The sequence below is a fragment of the Equus przewalskii genome, chromosome 17 (genome assembly GCF_037783145.1).
Source record: "Equus przewalskii isolate Varuska chromosome 17, EquPr2, whole genome shotgun sequence".
Taxonomy (NCBI): domain Eukaryota; kingdom Metazoa; phylum Chordata; class Mammalia; order Perissodactyla; family Equidae; genus Equus; species Equus przewalskii.
Window position 1 is genome coordinate 43,506,514 of NC_091847.1, and position 19,772 is coordinate 43,526,285.

Genomic DNA, 19,772 nt, shown 5'->3' on the forward strand with positions numbered 1-19,772 from the left:
TTCGTCAAAATTTATCCTAACGCAAATGACCTCTTACACATGCGGAAGAAATACATCACCTCTTCTGCCTACAACTGTTCACTGAACTTCTCGCTGAAGCCTATTTTTCCAAGTTAACCAGCATGCTGGCTTTACATATTTAATACCCAGCACTTGAACAGTTCTTTTTTTTTAAATTATAATTCTGCACTGCCCGCCCCCCACCGCCTCCACACACCCCTTAGAACTACTGTAGCCACATTTGCAGTTGGGTAGTTACAGGTGAAATCTGTAGTGATACGAAAAGTCTAAAACGTATGATAAAAGGAAGGTTTTCCTTCCCACATCACACCCCTGGACTCAAAGTCCACAGACGGACTGATATGGCCAATTTTCATATTATTTTTACATAAATGCTAGACAAGCATGTTGCTAAGGTTGGCTGTGGAATTGAAAATGGATAAGAAATGTGAGTGTGTGCTGGGGTGACGTGAGGCAGAGAAAGAGAGCAATTTTTGCACTGTTATGTTTTATTACTAAAGTAATGCAGACAAATAAAAGTGGATCTACCATCCTGGGGTCAGAGGGAATGCTTAATCTAAAAGTGTGCTTGACCACTTTTCCATCTGAAAACATGTAAGCTTATTTTTTTTTTGCTGATTTGGGCATAGAGACATAGTATTTTGAGGTGGGCGAGGGGTGGGCATGGAGAGAACTGAGGATGTGTAAGAGGCATATTTTGGTGATGTTTAAAATTTTTTTTAACACCTCTGGGGGTTTTCTGAGGGAAAGAAAGCTGATTAAACAAGGCCAAGTGTTTTGTCGGCTTAAGGGCGATATCATAGTTGTGTTCAATATCAGAAGTGTTGCGAGTACAGGCATCATTTCTATTCGCTTTGTGCCAGAAAGGTAAACACTGGATTGCATTGTGGATTAAAACAATAAGAAATCCCTTTCCTCTCAGGCTTTCAAGGCCGTGTTAATCGGGTGTAATTTTTAATGAACACTAGCTGCTTGGTACTCATTCAAGACATTTCATTAGAAGGTTATTCATTTAAAAATCAACGTTTCAACCATATCAAGCTGTAACCTTTCTTGAAATGTAAATGAATGGTTTAAATGAGAAGATTAATAAAGAAGGGATGTTCCAATTCCAAGCATGGCATGCTATGTATTTTTAAATTTGTCTATGCCAGATGCTGTCAGTCAGAACAAAAAACTGTCCAAGCAGACAATCTGTGCGTCTGAATGTTGATCATGTTGGAAAGTACAGGGGGGAGGGGGGGAGTGTGTCAAGGATTCATGGTCCTTCATCTTTGCAGTAGAGCAAACACGTCTCTCAGTATAGCGACAGACAGCTGCTTCCACTTTCTAATGTGCCCTAACTTAGATCACTGAAAGAATTGTCAGCACTCAGAGAAACACACAAAGATAACATAGCCAGCTGCCATGGAGGGGAAAAACAGCACAGCTCAGAAGAAATGGGATTTGTTCCATTTGCATGATGCTGCCTCCCCTGGGCCCCTTTCTTTCAAATCCAAAGCACAAAAGACAACACTTAACATATTTGCTTAAAGATGACAACCTCATGTTGATTTCATTTGGATGTAACAGTGTCAGGATTACAGATATAAGAATATATTATATCTGTAACAGAGACTGACAAATGTACCCATCAGTGGAACTGTCTGATTCATCTGCTTATACAGCCATTTTACCATCCCAAGGGTGCCATCTAAGTAGTAACTTTAGAAGACTGAAGGTCTAATTTTATTACACCACATTTCAACCTACTAAACAATATTATTTCTAAAATAGATCATTTTTATTGGAAGTCTCCCTGATGAAAAATCCAGTAGACACCAGAGAATTTATGAACTGTATGGGTCCTTTGAACTCAATATACTGCCCATTTTAAACAACTTTTCTTGCTGTATGGCAAAATCCCACTATCAAATAAGTGAAAGTTAGAGAGAATATGTATGTTTTGAGCATCTGAGTATATTGATAGACTAAACAGATTTGAGAGAGAGAGGGGGAAAGGGAGAGAGATTGACTGATTGATTACACGGCCAACTATAAAATCAGGCCTTACCTGGTCCATTTGAATAAATTCTTTGTAACCACTTACCTCTGTCTATTCTATTCTATGTCCTCCCTCAATACAGACTCCATACTTCAACAGCAACTACATGAATAATCATTGCCTGTCAATAGCTTTTGGATATATACCCAATCCGATTTCCAGTTAAGGTATTCTTTAGGCAGAGGATAAGACAAGAGAATGATTTAAAGCTAAATTGGCTAGCCGCTAGTCATTGTAATACGTACAGCTTAGGAAACCATGACTCCGATCTGAAACCTACATAGTTTTACAAATCTTTATTCTGTATGGCTTTATGGATTTTGACTTTATTTTTTAAGCAAATAAAAACATTTAGGTTGATGTGATCGAATTGAGTTATCTGCATTTACATTACTCTGATTTACTTGATTGGAATTATGGGGGCAAGAATGGAGACACAAGGAGCAGGCAGAGAGGACACAACCATTCTCTTCACATATGCAAGATATACACAGACACAGGCACACATGTACAAACACACACATAAATGCCTGGGCACATTCAGCCCCATAGCCCAACCAACTGACTTCCCATAATGAAATGCTGGCTCCCTACGCTCCTGGTTTGTCCAAAAGCAGGTCTACTGCATGTTGCTATTTACTGGCAACAGTATAACTCACTCATTTGGTCTTGTTTTATAAAATAGAGTTAACTGCTTATATGTGAAATTTCTGCACAGCAGATGGTTACAAATCATTATTTTCCATTTGTTTAGTTTCTAGTAAGAACACGAAAAACTGTGGTGCAGTGATGCAAAGAAAACTAGCAGCCTGCATGATAACCCAACCAGTGCCAGAAGACACATTAAAAAAAAATCACTCTTATCACATAGTATATCAAGACTAAATATAATTTTGAGGGATGGGAGGGGTTACTTGCCCCCTCCCCATCCATAAAGGAAAATGCCATTTGAATAATTTATTTCTTAGTATAAAATCCTCTAAGATTTAGCCTCTATAATTTTTAAAGTGATCAAAGTTTCTAGAAGCAACTTATTATAACCATTAATGTTTGTCATCACCCAAGCTGAAATCACTTTCTTTGCTCTAAGTGGCCCAGTTGTCCAACAGAAAATGGGAAATAGGAGCCATTTGTGGACAAGTGCACATGCACAGAAAATTAAGCTGTAAATATCTGGACCAGGTTATTACTGGAATCTGGAAACATCTGGGGCTACAGAACAAGCCAAGCCCCATTTCCACAATGTCCAGGTAATTGCTTAAATGATTTATACCTTACTGTTTCTATTAAAAATGTCTTTAAAGAGAAACATTTGTAGGCTCGGTTCTGCAATAAAAACTGGTATCTGATTTCACTTGTACAAAATCTTGTGAAAGATGCTACAGTCCTTCAAGGACATATGTATGACTAAACCAAACCCTGGACAAAGACAGAGTGCTAAAAGAAGGCGTGGTCACTCAAGGAAAACAATCGTATCCAGAAAGCAAACTTTAAGTTGTCTATTTGTGATTAGTGTTTACTCTAATCAATGAAATCCATCCAAAAAATCCTCTTTATGCACAGATGACAAATATATTCAAGCCATTTTAGAGTGAACGCTACCTCAATGTCCATTTTCAATTTCAGTTTTAACTAATTTCTCATAAATCTTGTTGACTGAATCTTCAACTGAATATCATGCCAAACCTATCTCCTAAGGGACAAATAAGGGCCACCTCCCAGAAAGACCTGAGCCACTTCATTAATCTGGAGTGAGATTTAAATTGGCTCACTTAGATGGTGCTTGTATGAAGCTACCAACTGGCCCATTCAGAACGAACGAGCTATCAATGCTGTCATGTTTCACAGGTTGCTCTACACACATACACACACACACACACACACACACACTCACTCACACCCACACACATAGCTGTATTCACTTGAAATAATTTTATGTTTCATTTCATATTTTAAGCCAAGAGGAAAAATACAGCTTCATACTCTTCAAGAACTGCTGTGTCTAGACCTAACAAAAAATTCAATTACTGACAGCTCTCAACTATGCTTATGAGGGCAAGGGGGAAAAAAAAAGGACAGCAAAATAAACTATTGACCACTGACTTTTAATCATGGCTCATATTTTGTGACCACCAACTTCCATTACTACTCTCTCTAGGGAATCACCCAATTTTCCTCCATGAAGAGGACTAAAGGAATAATGGCTGACATTTTAGGTGTGAAGAATCTGCCTGGATATTTTTATTTATTTAGTTTAACACCCCAAAACTTCCTGATTATAAACCAGGTAGATTTTTAAGCCCATGCATTTAAATCTTCCCTTGATTTAATTTGGTTGTTGGCAAGCCATCATCAAAAGGCTTTACAATTCATAGTTGTTACTCTCAGTCTCAGGGATTTTAACTTATATTTGAGCAATTTTAATTGGCTTGAAGTTTACTGAATGGTTTCCAGAAAACCAGACGAGCTGATTCAACCAAGGAACTAAATAGATTGTTGTATTCAAAGTGCAATAATGCTTTTGCTACTTCTAACATTTTTTTCCCCATCTTTATTATTCTACCTACAATGTACTATCCTTCTTTACTATCAAACCTCTTTGCTGAAGATGCCGTGTTTTCATGCAATTAACTAAGCAATGTTTGTCCACAGTAGTTCACTTAATGGCATATCTTCATCATAATCCAGGTTCAACAATCAACATTGCAGATATTTTCTTCCACAATAAGGTGTATGAGATCAACCTAGATTTCAATACGAAGTGATAAGACAGCATGTAGAACTTTTCAGATCTGAAGAGCCCAAACTGGGAGAAACTGGTGAGCTTTCAGTAGAGTTATAAGTTTTCTTAGCAAAATTGTGTTTTTAAAAGAATGACAATAGAACCTTTGTTTTTCTGAGTTCTTTCATGAAGCAATGTGAACAAGTGCCTTTCTCTGGTACAGCTATCTTTAGGTTCAAATACACAAATATAAAATAGAAACCTTGTAAAATACTGTTGACTAACTCATTATAATTTCAACATTTCATCAAATTGAATTTCCCTTAGGAAATTTTGCGATGTTATTTGTTGTAACAGTGGTGACAGGTCTGAGAAAGAAACTGACTACTCCACACACACACACAAACCCAACTGGTAATGCAGTTGAACCACTAGAAGACAAGGTCATTGGGTGTAACCACAGAAAATTGTTTACTGCCTAGTATTTAGTACAAAATAAATTAACAGTGTCAAACACTAAATATAGAACAAAAATATGCAGTTAAAATATTAACCAAAGATATTCACAATCTACAGAGTCAGTGAAAGTTATCACATCAACTGCAGATCAACTAGTTGGCATCTCACATCTTATCACCCTAAAAGTACCGTCATATTCCCAAAGAAATCTTTTTGGAGTACCGTTGGGGCACATATTTGCATACTGCCTATTAATCGGAGAAAAGACAAAATAGAAAGAATGCCTTAGGAGGCACTGGTTTCCATGTTCAACCAAAGGCTGAATAACCAACTGTCAATCAACCCTATGCTGGCAAGAAGTTGATTTGGAAGTCTCCTAGTCTAATATTTTATGATTTTGTACCCTCAAATTTTTCCAACTGCAAACACACAGGGGAAAAAATTAAATATGTAGAGCACAGCGATTTGAAGCCATTCATTGCTGTCTATAATCAAAATAGGCTACAGATTTTCATTTTGTAAGACTTTTAAAGATAGCCTTATAATGTTCTGTTTTTATAAAATAGTTTAAATGCTCTCCTATCCAGAGATACAAAAGTAGAATAAATGCCTGTATGCTCATTTTTAGGTATATAACTCTAAAACTATTTTTCAGGGTTATAAAGTCTTTCTTTGGTAATTAAATTACATGAAGAATATAGAAATTTCATTTTTTTAATGAAATACACAATTTTAATATATCTGTTCTTTAAATATTTTTAAAAGCATCCTCCAATTTTTTAAAAGTAAGATTAATAAAAGATTAACCAAGTGACAGTCTCCTACACTTTTATCAATTCAATTCACCAGACATTTATCAAACACTTACTATAGGTCTCACACTGTGCAGGCACACTGAGGAAATTAAAAATAGAAAAATGAATTAGATGTGGTCGGCTCTCAAGGAGTTTACAATTTCATAAATGAGAAACACAAATTCCCAGTAATCTATAGTAGAAGAAAAATGATGGCAAATGATCAAAAGGAGATTTTTTAAAAAGTGCTTAGGGAATATGAAGTAGGTGTCAAAATGGATCCCGATCAGGGTGGCTCAAGCAAGTTTTCATAGATGATGTGACATTTAAGCTAGACATCAAAGTCCTGGTAGGATTTCAACAGGTGGAAAAGAGCATTCAGGAGAGTAAAAAGAAGATAAACAAAGACTAGGGATAAAGTGGAGGGAAGATGGAATTGCTTCCAGTTTGATTAAGTTCCAACTTTCATACTGCTCTATAATTTATATATATATTTTAAAAGATTTGAAGTCCCTAACTCCGCTACTGCTTGAATTAATCTGCTTGTCAATCTATTCATAGCTTTTACAGGGAAAACCCATTGGCTAACAAATACTCACCAACTCTCAACATATTAGAATTGCTGACACATTTGCTTGTAGCCAATTGGTAAGCATATTTAATGAATGGTTACCATCCCACCTGAAGGGCTTAACAGAGTGATACATGGTCCTTGAGTTTCCTTCTTTGTTTCCAAGACAATTTCTGGAGCTTCTTAAAGAGAAATAAAAAATCTGTTTCATCAGCCATTGGCCACTAGCAATGTTCCAAGTTACTCAAGCTCACTAGTCCATGACGAAGCGGTTATGGACTATACAGAACTGGAGAAAATCTTAATCATCATTGGATCAACTCTCCTTTTATAAAATAGTAAACTGAGGCTCGGAGACGTTGAGTAACTTATCCAAGGTCACAAATATGATAGACTGTTGGCTTCTCTGACAATTTCTTCACCATTGTCCGCTTCCTGAGGTATTCTTACCAGCATGGTGGCAACTTCTTAAGGTTCTCGATAGATTGTTTTGGAGCTTTGGCCAGATGGTGAGCTAGGTGTAGTGCCTGTGGTTAGGATATTCAATTCCGAAGAGATAGCTCTACTTTCATGACTTCAAACCAAGAAGAATGATATTTGTTACAGAGCAGAAAGTTTAAGATCTCATGAAATGTATCAATTTTTGGTTCAGAGAAGTGGTTCTCAACCCCAACTTGACATCAGAATCACTGGAGGAGCTTAAAAGACAGTCATTCCCCAAACTTCCATTCAACTGGTCTGAGGTACGGCTAGGCAAGTTTCTTCGTTCGTTTGTCTGGGTTTTGGTTATTAAGGTACAGCCAGCATTTATAGACTAGATACAAAATTTATCATCAAACTTTGCTCAAATCAAATCAAATCATACATCTATCTACTTTAATGATTTGAACTCGTGTAATAGAAATAAATGCATTATTTTCCAAAAGAAGCCTTCAAAAAGATATACCCCAATCCTCAATGGATTTTCTTCTATAACTTCATTTGTGGCCTAACCAAATTGAGTACGTTTAGGCAGAAAAGAGTCTAAGAGTAATACAAGTCATCTTTAAAGGCATATGTATTTTTCATACTGTTTCAAATTATGTGGAAAAAAGGGGCAATAGTTCTTTTAATTTGGCTGACTGCAAATTGTGTATATTCAAGATTTGATATAGAAACTTCCATTTTAAAAAAGAAATAATTTGTTTATTTGTTTAGATTATAGTGCTTCATGCTATTTAATGTGGACTAGTCACTGATTCTTAATAAATGATCAGTTTTCTCACATAATTATATTAGGATTTAATTTTTTAATTGCCAATATCATTTTTAGCAACAACAGTCACATGAAAACAGTCATTACCCTAAGCTTTCCTCACAAACCTCCTAATTTCTTTTCCCTTTAGTTATTTCCCCATTCCTACAAGTTGTCTTTCACCTTCTGCCCATGCCAAAAAACGCTGCTCTACTTTCCTCCCACTACACAGCACAATATCCTCTTAATTCAAGCTACTTCCTCTTGATCTAAATATCATATTCCAGGAGCTCAAGTGAAATCTGACTTTCCAGATGATCAAGTAATAGCCAGCCCTACAGATAAATACTAAAAAGCAAAACCAAAAACCCAGTCCCTCAAAACAGTACGCGAGGTATGGGTAAGACTGGAGCCCAGCAGGAGGATGGATGAGACAGCAAGGTTCCTGGTGAGTTTGCAAATAGCAAAGTAGGAAGAAAACCTTTTTCTTCCTGGCACCAAGCATAAGGACACCTGCGGAGTTGGCTGTTAGAAATTATACATACACATAAAAAATATACCTATTCAGGGACACCCGTGCATTGCAATTATACATCAGCAACACCTCCCACGTGAAGCATTTTGGTACAGTAGGGTAGATTTCAAGAAAATAGAATTATATTGGGGTAAAATTGTGGATTTTTGCCAATCATTATGAACAAATCTATACTGTTGTACTGTTCTCACTGGGTATCTTTAAAAATAAACAGTACAAAATAGTTTCCTCTTAAGGTCTTTTTACTTTGATACTAAAACAAGACAAAAATCAAAAAACAAACAAAACAAGTGTTAATACATTGTATGCATTCACTGAGGACTTAGCAAAAGAACAAAGGATAATAAGGAACTTTCAATATTAGATTTGTACTTTAACTACTTAAATGTTATTGATAGAGATTTCACACCTATGTTCAAAAAAGCAAAAAAAAACCCAAAAGGGATTTTGCATATGTACAGAATTTTTCTAGAGGGACACTAGCTCGGCCTAAACATCTATTTCTGAATGAGATTGTTCAGTGCTATCATCTTACCATGCACAAGTAAATTCATATTGATAATTAGTTGATTGGTATTCTTAGAATTACATAAAAGATATTTTTCCAATTAGAGAACACTTACTATATTCTTAGTACATTTAAAATCTTCCCATAACAAGAACAAGCACTGTTCATGTAGGCATACAAAATTCCAAATCTGGTGATATTTTTTCCTTGTAGTTTGTCAGACAAGGATACAGGCCATTCGGGGTCCCCATGTCTACATTTGGGCTATATCAGTATTCCCCTCAAAAATGTTGCTTAATCTTCTAAATAATACAAATGAAAATCTCTCTTTAAAGGAGAACTTTGCACCAACACTCTTGGCGTAGGATACCACGGTACGGGCCAGGGATTAGACCCACATCTTTTATAAGTTGGGCCTAAAATTGACTCCAGATTTGTGACTCATGAGTGGAAAGTCAGTTTTAATATAGATGTGCTTTAAAAAGTAAAAATGGCTATTATACTTAACAAGTTACATATTGGGTATTATTCTCAAAAATGACTCATAAAATATCTTTTTAAGTACTTAAAGTCATGAATATGTTCTACTCTTTTACCTCTGCTTGAATGTAATTTTTCATTTTCCAGGAAAGGATACATTTTCTAACTAACCCCGTTAACCTAATTACTCATAAAGAAATACCAAAAGCATCCCTGACATCGATACCTCCACAAAGAAATCTATCTGTGCACATGCACAAGAGCATATTCCATTTAGCTAATCAAAACCGCAATTTTTATTTAAAAGATTCCTTTAGATCCACGTAATTCCTAGCAGTAAAATTTATCAAAAGCACTTAAAGTTTGCAAACAGTACAACTGCCCTATCCATATCCTTATTTCTTCATCCACATACTTAAATTCAAAAGTATTAACTATTAAGGGTAAAAGAATAATAGTACTCTGTTTATTTAATGGTCTTTGTTTGATCTTAAATGGGAATTGTAATGAAAATGCCTTCCATCTTAAGGGAACCTTTTATCCTACTCAGACAATTATCTTGTAAGATGAAAATCAGTGAATCATACCTAATTAAGATTTATAATTTAGCATCATTCAGGTATATGATCTAAGAGAAAGAGTTTACAACCTGAACTTCAATTTGAAAGGGAGAAGAAGTGAATAGAAGGGAAATAAAACAGCGATTTGGGGCGTAACAATGTCTTATATTGCCACATGTTTACCCAGATTCCTGGTTTAATCCTTTTTAAAGCCAAACATTTAATATGAAAATATAACCTACTAAAGGATAGGAGTAAGGTAGGAAAAGAAGGGTCCCAATTTAAGTTATACCATAGATTTTGTAGATAGGTTATATGACATAGAACATTAAAAAGTATGCATTGTGCCTAATTACCTATTAAAATATTTCAAGTTTACAATGCCTTAAACGCAAAAGATTCCTAAACTGTGGGGTGAATTTATAATTAAATGGGACACTGCTGTAATAGTTATTTTCAAGCCTCCTTTCATTAGAGTACATGTCAGCTGAGAGAGCAAAGCCTTATTTCACAAGGCAAAGATTTTTCTTCTTAGAAGGTCTCATATACAGCATTTCTCTCCACGAAGTCTAACAAGGCATTCAAAATAAGTTCAATTTTTTTTTCTTCCTCAGAAATATCTTTAAAGCCCCCCACCCTCACCCCAGTCTTGGATTACATAAAAGAATAGTTACTTTTCCACCGTCTTTGATATTTCCCTTCCTGGGAGAGTCATCTGATGTGAGAAATATCTTTTGAAAATAAATGGTACAACTTCAAGTGCACTCAGATCCATTTCTTGCTGGACATTCCATCGTATCTCAGTTTTGATTTGAAAAAGCTGTTTGACTTCAAAATTTAGTTTTAGGTATCTCGGTATGAAGCTTGATCTCATTGAGAAGTATCTTGGGAAGCAGCAATGTAAATGTTTTGTCCGCCCATAAACACAGAATATTCAAACCAAAGGGGAAAGGAGTCACAGAGGGTGACTACGTTATTCAGGGAGAAGGAGGTTATTCCAATTCAAGTTCAGAAACCAAGTTCACAGTTTGAATATAACATACTGCAAAGTTAACGTAACTGCACGAAAGAGTCACTTTTCATCTTTAACACAGCTGTCACCACATGTTTATATAGCTACAACGCCACTTCGTAATGTCAAAATATCAATACTTGCTACTATTATAAGAAGATAATTATTTTTGTGTTTGCCCTTTTTTCCTGATTGGTACTCAATGCATTGTGCTTTTATTTCTTTAATGGTCAGGATTTTCTATATTTTTAGATAATTTAGGCTTCTACATTGAAATACTTATTTTACTTGTGCTTGAAACTAAGGTGGGGTGTGGCAACAGACAAACTCCCAAGGTCTTACTACAAATCTCACTGAAATCCTCCCACTCCAATCATTCTGTGCCTCAGGAATACATGTTTAATTACGTACCTGCATGCAAACAATTACAAAACCCAGAGTTCCTTTTAAGAATATTTGTACAAAAATTCTTGTGATATTTGAGAGCAGATATCAGGCAAAGGGCCACGTGAGATAAAGGAAAAAATATTTCAGTCACGAGTTCATGTACAGAAAGAGCAGAAGATACCTAATGGTCCATTTTCTCATTGATTCTCTTACTCGACAACCATTAGTATTTCTTTAAGCAGAGACACATGGAATAACTGTGGAACAGTCAGTCTCCAAGAAGGAAACCCAGTGACTTCCACAAAGCAGGCCCTCGATAAAAGTTTGTGGGTCTGGAAGGCTGGGCCGGCTTTATTGCCCTGGGACCTGTACAGGCCCAAGGTCCCCCACCCAGAAGGACCCTGCACTTGGTTTAATGCTCTGACATTGCTATCTTGAATTCTTAATAATTTGTGAACAAGGTGTCCCACATTTTAATTTTGCACCACCCCCCAGAAATTACGTAGCCCGTCCTAGGTGAAGGTGACGATGCGTGTTGACAGTAAGAACAATAAATCAAAAGAAAGGCAAAGAGTTTACAGCAACGTCTGGAAACCAATGCCTTCACATTAGGCTACTTTTAAATTTTTATTTTGAATGTTGCTGTTTCCATGAGTGATAGTTCCTCAGGAACCAAAGCAATGAAAGTAGAGGTCACTCATTCTCAGATGAGTTTACTGTCATATGTATATGGCATTTAATCAATTGTCAGTTGCTTAAAAAGCATCCAATTGACAATAGGCAAACATTAGTTGAATCAGGGGGGAAAAAAAGAGATTTTTTTTTTTGGGTGAGTGAAGTAAAATGCAGTTTCTGTTCTCTTGCCAGCAATATATCCACAAGTGGAGTGGAATAAATATATAAATTTACCAGCAGAAATCAAAACTCATAGGAAAGGAACTGGGGAAAGAGGTTTCCAACATTGAGATTTGGGGGAAAGAAAACATTATGTTTTATAGGTATTTACACGATGGATTTTGTAATAAGAAAACCATTTTTATAAGTTATATATCACTAATAACTTTTAATAAAAGCTACTCATGATATGAAAATGAGAACAAAATCCTAACAAGGAGGAAATTTTCCAATATTATAAAAAAATACTTTCTAAAGAAGACTTTCTGACCTAAAAATACAAATGCTTAAGCTGGGTTGCAGGGTAAAAAAAAGTTTAACCTTGGGCCTTCATATAATAAATCATGCATTCTGTTTACAAGATGTATCAGTTTCAAAAATGACTGGAAGCAGTAATACTAGAAATGCTTTGTGAAAGTCACAGTAGCTCAAATATACGCAAACATATCCATTTATACATGTATTTAACATAAATACATCTGAATTGCAATTCCTCTTTGAATTCACTGCTTCTAATACACCCTGAAACAAGAGCCCACCATATGCAATGTTAAGCAAAATGTCAATATTCAAGTAACAAGACAACAAGCAGATTTGTGGCATGAAATATGTAAATATTATTAACAGAAAGTGCCATATTATATCTCATGTTTGGATGGTTTCCGATCACCTATCTTTTCTGCCGCCTCAGTGTCTCAGCTAAGACCATCGTCAACAGGTACCGTCCGCATGTGCTGTGCTGAGGCAAAGCTCCTGAGCAGACGGCCGTGATGCCTAAGGAAACTTCACATGCCCACCTGCTTCTGATTTGCTTCAAACTTATCGGTACAATTTATTTTTACCATATTCTTGCCTACCTCTTATTTCCACTATCTTCATTTCTGATAGTAAGCATCACTCAAGTATAACTGCCATTTAAAGGATAACATCAAAAATATCAAAAGGATCAGTAATCAGCAATCACTTCAAAGCAGCTATGCTTGAAATTTCTCCCAGAAGTTAAATGAAAAAGTTAATGATAAAAATTCAAGTTTAGAAAAAAAAGGAAAAAAATGACCGAATCCAATCCTGAAAAGCACTTGCTAAACAGGCATTTATTTTCAGTCTTTCAAAAAGAGTCTTTCGTTTTTTAATAGACAAAAAAATTAGCTATAATCCATGTGTGTGTGTGTGTGTGTGTGTGTGTGCGTATGAGAGTTAATTGAAAACTGGAATAATTTTTGGACTCGCAGTCTTCCAAGGAATACCCAAAAATAATTTCTAAGTTCAATTGATTTTAATAAAACATTAGTTCTTGCATATCCCAAAAGAAGGAGACAATTATATTGTCTTTTTAAATGAAGGAAGAAAATGGCATTGTTTCCTGGGCCATTTGTTTATTCTGGTTTATCAATGACTCAAGATAAAAAAGCAGATATGCTGATTAATCAAGTCTTATCGATCAGTAGCATACATCAATATTTCACACAAATGTCTGCAGAACAATTCTCCCAATCAGAAATTTATAAATCAAACTCCTGGTAATTAAATTTATTAGCTCTGTAACAATAAATGTGGTACTTTATAAAAGTAGTCTGTGAAATCTGTACTCAAGAATATACCGACAAAGGCAAAGCAGCAAACGTTCCTGTTAAACCAAGGGTCTTAGAACAAACTAGAAAGTACAAAACATAAAAGCCTGCAATTGTTTCCAATACACCTAGCAATTCTGCTGATTTGGGGCCATTAAAACTGATTACTTAATTAGGCAATCATTCGAGGCATCCAAACACTCACAGACAAAAACAGGGCATCATTAGCACAGCCGTCCTCACCTTGAGATGAAGATGCTCAAAAATGTCGCAGACAAACTTTCGGGATCTGCTCCATGCATAAACTAACTAAAATATTAAATTCTAAAAGGTGACAATCCGAAGCTCAGGAAAAACATAATTGACCTATAATGATATTACTCATTTGTCTTTTCAGGTGCCTAATATTTTAAACTGTCTTAGAAACGTCAAGTTCTATCACAGATTGTCTCTCTACAGACTTGGAAGTACTCCTTTCCTCCCCTCTGGTCATACTCGTGTATTATCTAAAAGTAATTAATGAAATTTCTGCTCTCTTGTATGTCTATCAGAAGTACCTGCCTACGGAAAGGTTTTCAAAGTTCCTGCCTAACATGAATAAAAACAACAGAAAAGATTTTCTATTTATGGGAAAAAAACCCTGTACTGGAAACTCAGCCTCAGCAGTCTTTAACACAACTAAGAAAAAACTCTTATGTTTTCACTCTGAAGATATCAGAGACAATTTTAAGCATCTCACTGATTCGGTACAGTCAGGAGAAAGAAAAATATTCTGTTTTCAAAAAAAGATGGTTCCTGAAATAATTCTAAAGAGATCCTACAAACCGTCGTTTTAGAAGAGAAAAGCAAGTCAACTCACACAAACAGCTTCCAAACAGAAGTCTTACTCTCTTCCAGGAAAACAACAATGAGACTTTATTACCCTGCTATGATTCTTTCATTTCAGACATGATTAATTAGCAAGTATTACACTTCTCAAAACTCCCACCACACTCTTTGTGGTCTATCAGCCCAGTTGCTGATAGACTCATATGAAATAGCAAGTAGCCACCAGCAGTACAAGGCAAGTATCCAAAAACTCTATTTCAGAGAAGGAACACTTCTCTCATATCTTTGCCTCCCAAAATGAAGCAGGCTGCTTTTAACTGCTTTCACAAAAAAAAAAAAAAATTTTAACTTGATCATTTCCTTAACAATACCTTTTAAAATATGAATAGTGTTCAAGAATACATGGTATGTTTAATCTATTACCTGCCTATATTTTTAAGCTGAAATTCCCAAACACTTGTGAATCCATGTAGTTTATATCGATAACCATCCACATGCACAATTAATAAACAATAGAGATGATGGGAGCACGTAGGTTTTGGGAAACGATTTTTATAGAAAAAAAATATTTCCCAAATAAAAGCTAATATGTCACACATATAATGAAGATGGGAAACAGAAATAAAAGACTACAAAGAGAGGACGAAGGGAAGAGGGCAACTCTAAAACTGAAGTGAATGAAAACTCTGGTTCTCTGCATTTTCCTCCAAAACACTCTTTCAGAATAATTTCCCCTTTAAAACAATCTATTTGCAAAATGCCCACGTGAAATAAGAAGCCAGGCATAACTGAATGTACGATTAATATATATTTTAACCACCAACAATTTATAAAGGCTGGGGTTTCCCCTTCAACCTTTCAACTGTTATGTCCAAAAAACTTCCCACATAGTACAATAGTAATAAATAGATCTTGTTGGTTCCAGGAAACATTTTTTTTTAATCTTTTCTGGTCAAAATATCCTTGCTTTTTTTCTGTTGTATTAAATTTAGGATCAAAAACATCAAAGCAGCTTCCACCTCGGACCTAACTTTTAGAGGATCAATGTGACAAGGCAGTCCCTGATAGATGTTTCTCTTGATAAACGACTTGTTCAAAAGAGACATTGTAGCTTTCATTTCCTGACCACAACACACTTTTAATTTGCAACAGCAGAGCTGCCAGAGTGTGAGCACTTGCCCACTTTCCAGCCTTTTAGGTTTGTGGCTCTGGTTCCTTTAGGCCACACATTTGAGACAAACAAAATCTAAAAATAATCAGAGTAATAGAATTATAAAACAGGGGCCACTAATGCCACTTTATACATATAGACAAGTGTCTACTTTATAGATATATATATATATAAACTTTTCCTCTCCAGAATTCTAGCGTGTTGATCACAAGACTCCTGAGTGAACATCATTTGCACAACGGGCATTTAGACACTCAGGGAAATAAATTATGTGACTATTATTTAATAGTAAGCAGAGGCTGGGGAGGGCAAATTTACACATTTAAATTTGCTGTTAAATGTCATGAATTATATGACTGCCTACCCCAACGTGTTTTTTTACATATCACTGTAATGATTATTATTGCTACTACCCAGAAATCACATTTAAGTATCAATACGGTGAACAGTCAAACCATCCAATTTCTGCTCTCAGCACATTGTCCAAGCTCCGATTTAAAATTTATAAATGTAATATCCTCCTCATCACAGGCAGCAGCCCAATCTGCTCTGAATATATATTACAGCTTTAACATCACAGAGGGAAATCGCCCATCTGGCAATCCCATTCGCTCCAACAGCTCCAGGGGAAAAAAAGCTGTGCTCTCTCCTCCTTAAAACATTTCTCAGGGCAAATTATGTGCATCTAAAATAAACAGTCTTCTTATTGATCGCTTCAAAGTCAACAAGTTCCAAATGCAAAATTCAATCAAATCCTTCCTATCGTGTGAGAGCGGTGTGTGTTTAGCTCAATAGTCACCAGAGTCCAACCAGAAGTGTGTGTCGCGCAACGGCTCTTGTAGTCAGTCCCTTCCTTGCATTCACATTTGTGTTATGAGAAAGCAGCGACCACAGCCACATTACAGACCCCTGGCAGCTTTGCCCCACTGCTATTTCTTTCTTTCATATGCTCCCTTTCCTTCTCCCCCTCTTTTCAGTGTGAATGCAGGGTGGTGGGATAAATGTAACAACAACAACAAAAAACAATTTAAAGTGGACATATCTTTTGGTTATGCAAAATACTTTTAACATCTTTTTGTTGTTGTGGTTGTTCCCTCTTAGTCTTAATTGAATATCACAAAGTGTACACACGGCATGGTCACAAGAGCTATTGAAAACCCCCTCTCACTCCATTTATCTGACCTTTTTTTTTTTTTTTGTAAAGAAAGAGGAAAGAGCGATTTCAAACAAAGTCAATTTCAGTGCCTGATTATTTAATTCTGTCACAGGTTAAAAGTAAAAAGCGCTGACAGGCAGACAAGTGAATGGTAAGGGGGAAAAAAAAAAACTACCACTGTTCCTTAAAAGGTATTAAGGATTTTAAGCACTCAAAAATATGTTTTATTTTTATGTAAAAGATATTCCTTCACTCACTCACCCAAAAAAACCACACTTGGGAGAACTGACTACTCCACAAAGTGCAATCATCGAGAAAGTAGATAGTTAAACTGCATTAACAGATTGAGAAAAAGAAAATTTCATCCAGTTGTGTGTGTGTACACATATATATATACTTTCATTAGTAAGCAGTCTTTCCCCACACTCCCGCTCTCTCCCCTCTCCACCCAGCCCCCTCCCCCAAAAAAACCCACGCTGAGTTTAACTAATTTACATACCATTTGACTTCAGCGGTTATATAGTGCATTACTAGTAACATGCAACTTTGGGATTACAGCTAAAACCGATAAAAGTGGACTCCAGAAATCTATTAATCAAAACTGCAATACATAAACAAGTGATAGCAAAAGCAAACAAGCATTTTGACAGACTAAAATATACATATATATTTTTTAAAGGAATTCTATATCATGAGCATCTGCTTCCCAAGCAGAGTCTTCAATGGTTTTATCATGCTATTTAATTTGTCTTTCCTATTTAGATGCAAAGGAAGTAAATTCCAAAACTGACATACCATAAACACTGGTGCTACTGATCATTTCTTGCTGGCAGCACAAAAAGCTGAATTGGATTTCTCACAAGCAGGAATTCCAAAGGTTGCTTTTCATTAAAGCCACTTTTCCTCTCAGCTATCAAATGTCACTGCCTTGAAACGTGGGCCCTTTCGTCAGGTATTCATTTAACCTACATGCATATAATTAAGGGGGAAAGCAACATCAACAAAAAGGGGATCTCAGATCACAGGAGAAGAAAGAAAGGAAAAAAAGCACATGACCAGGAATGCAAGTCCATGTCAATTTCACTCACTCCCATTGAAACTAACAAGAGCTCCGGGGAGGACGGTAATAGGATCAGTGGATTGTATATACCATTAAATTATACATCTTTCTCTCCCGTTCCTTGCCAACAATACGCCCACCACGCTGTACCCCCTCCAAGATGATGTGCTTACATTTTTCTGCAACCGATCTTCTGACATTTTCACGTTCCCCCAGCCACGAGATTGTAATTTAACCTCAACTTTTTGTGTGTGCAAGATTCTTATTTACACTTCTTATTTACTTAGAAGTTAGTTCCCGAAGAAAGTCTAGCCCCACCCTATGGCTCCGCTTTCTTATTTTTTATTTTTGAAGTAAAAAGATAGTAATAAGTAAGCTCAATATAGTGGAAAACGAGATTCTTGCAATCGCGAACTCTTAATCCCATACTATTGTTACAATGATTAAGCAGCAAAAATATGCATTATAATGTTTCAGGGCTACTTCGTACAGAGAAATTAGACAGCAGGTTGGCGTACAGAATAGAAACGAGTGCAAATTAAATTTAATGTTAACGGCACAACTCGAAGATCTCTTTTATCACCGCTCTTGGATTTATTTATATTCTTTAAAAATAAAACAAACAAAAACAAAAACAAATTTAAACAGATGGTAGAAAACTACGAAGCTCCTCTTACCTGAACGCGCGGAGCGAAAACCCGATAGGTTAGCGTAGCATCGATCCGATGTGTTTGCTGATGAATGGAAGCTCGGGTTAAGTGAAGGTGCCTATGATTTGAAATCATTCCAAGTTTTTGAAGGGAAGACGGACTGCAGCCTCTGCCATGTTGGAATTTCAAACCCAAAACAGCTGCTTGGAAGGAGCCAGCATGCCAGAGGCTGAGCGCAGGCGCAGAGCGCCGCCGAGCCAAATTCAAATCACTTTCACACTAAGAGCCAAAGATCAGTTTTCAAAGGAGAGAGGGAGAAAGAGACGGAGGCTGCCGTGAGGGAGAGAAGACGGGAGGCAGTGGCGAGAGGCGGGCAGTGGAGAGAGACGGGCAGCGGGAGGACCGGGAGGGAGAGGGAGAGGCGCACGGAGCCCGCGGAGCTGGAGGGGGAGAAAGAGAGGCGGGAGGCGAGCGAGCTAGAGACGCGCCAGAGATTCATGGGCAGGGAGGGCTCAATGGCCGCGCCGCGCTGGCCGGCCGGCCGCTCGGGTCATGTTACACGGCCGGGGCCGCGGCGGCCGCCCAGCCTCGCTGACGCGCTCACGCGGCCCAGAGGGGGCCCCGAGGTCATGATTACGCGCGCGGGGACCCAGAGCTCTCCCTGCCCGCGCTCCCAGGCGGCCCAGCCTGGGGAAAGGGGAGCAGTGCCTTGGGGGAATAGGGCCTTTCTTTCCCACGCGTGACCGGCCGGCCCTTGCGCTCCCAGCCAGCCCTGGAGGGCCCGGGACAGGGCTGCGCGGCTCTCCGCCCGCGGGCCCCTCCCTGCCCGCTCCGGCCCTCTCGACAGCTGCGGCCCGGCCGCCCTTCCCCACCCCCCACGACGCCGCGCACAGGACAATATCTGGCCCTGAGAGCCGAGACCTCTCCTCTAGGCCCCCAGCCCCAGCGAGAAAATGACTTGATCTGCCAAGAAGAGGCAACTTCGGGGGGTAAAATCCGAATCAACCCAGTTCCCCTCCCCCGCCTCCCTGTGAATAAATAAAATCCTAAGTATCTAGGTGTGCGGTCCCATCTCGCTCTCCCTGGTTCCCCTCCCTACCTCCCCCAGGCGGCTC

The 19,772-nt window shown here is 37.5% G+C and overlaps 1 protein-coding gene across 4 annotated transcripts in view; it reads right to left on the reverse strand.

Moving 5' to 3' along the window:
• FIGN (fidgetin, microtubule severing factor) overlaps window positions 1-19,447 on the reverse strand; it is a 126,011-nt gene extending 106,564 nt beyond the window's left edge. The window contains exons 1-2 of one of the 4 annotated variants that reach the window (XM_070581430.1): window positions 18,685-19,447; window positions 17,743-17,912 (exon numbers count right to left, since the gene is read on the reverse strand). Coding sequence is in view for 1 of the 4 variants with exons in the window: in XM_008530503.2 (XP_008528725.1) it covers window positions 17,743-17,767 (25 nt within the window). In the remaining 3 variants the exon portion in view is untranslated. The remainder of the gene's footprint in view (window positions 1-17,742; window positions 17,913-18,684) is intronic. The other 3 variants (XM_008530503.2, XM_008530506.2, XM_070581431.1) reach the window with 3 other exon arrangements.
• Between the last annotated feature and the right edge of the window lie 325 nt (window positions 19,448-19,772).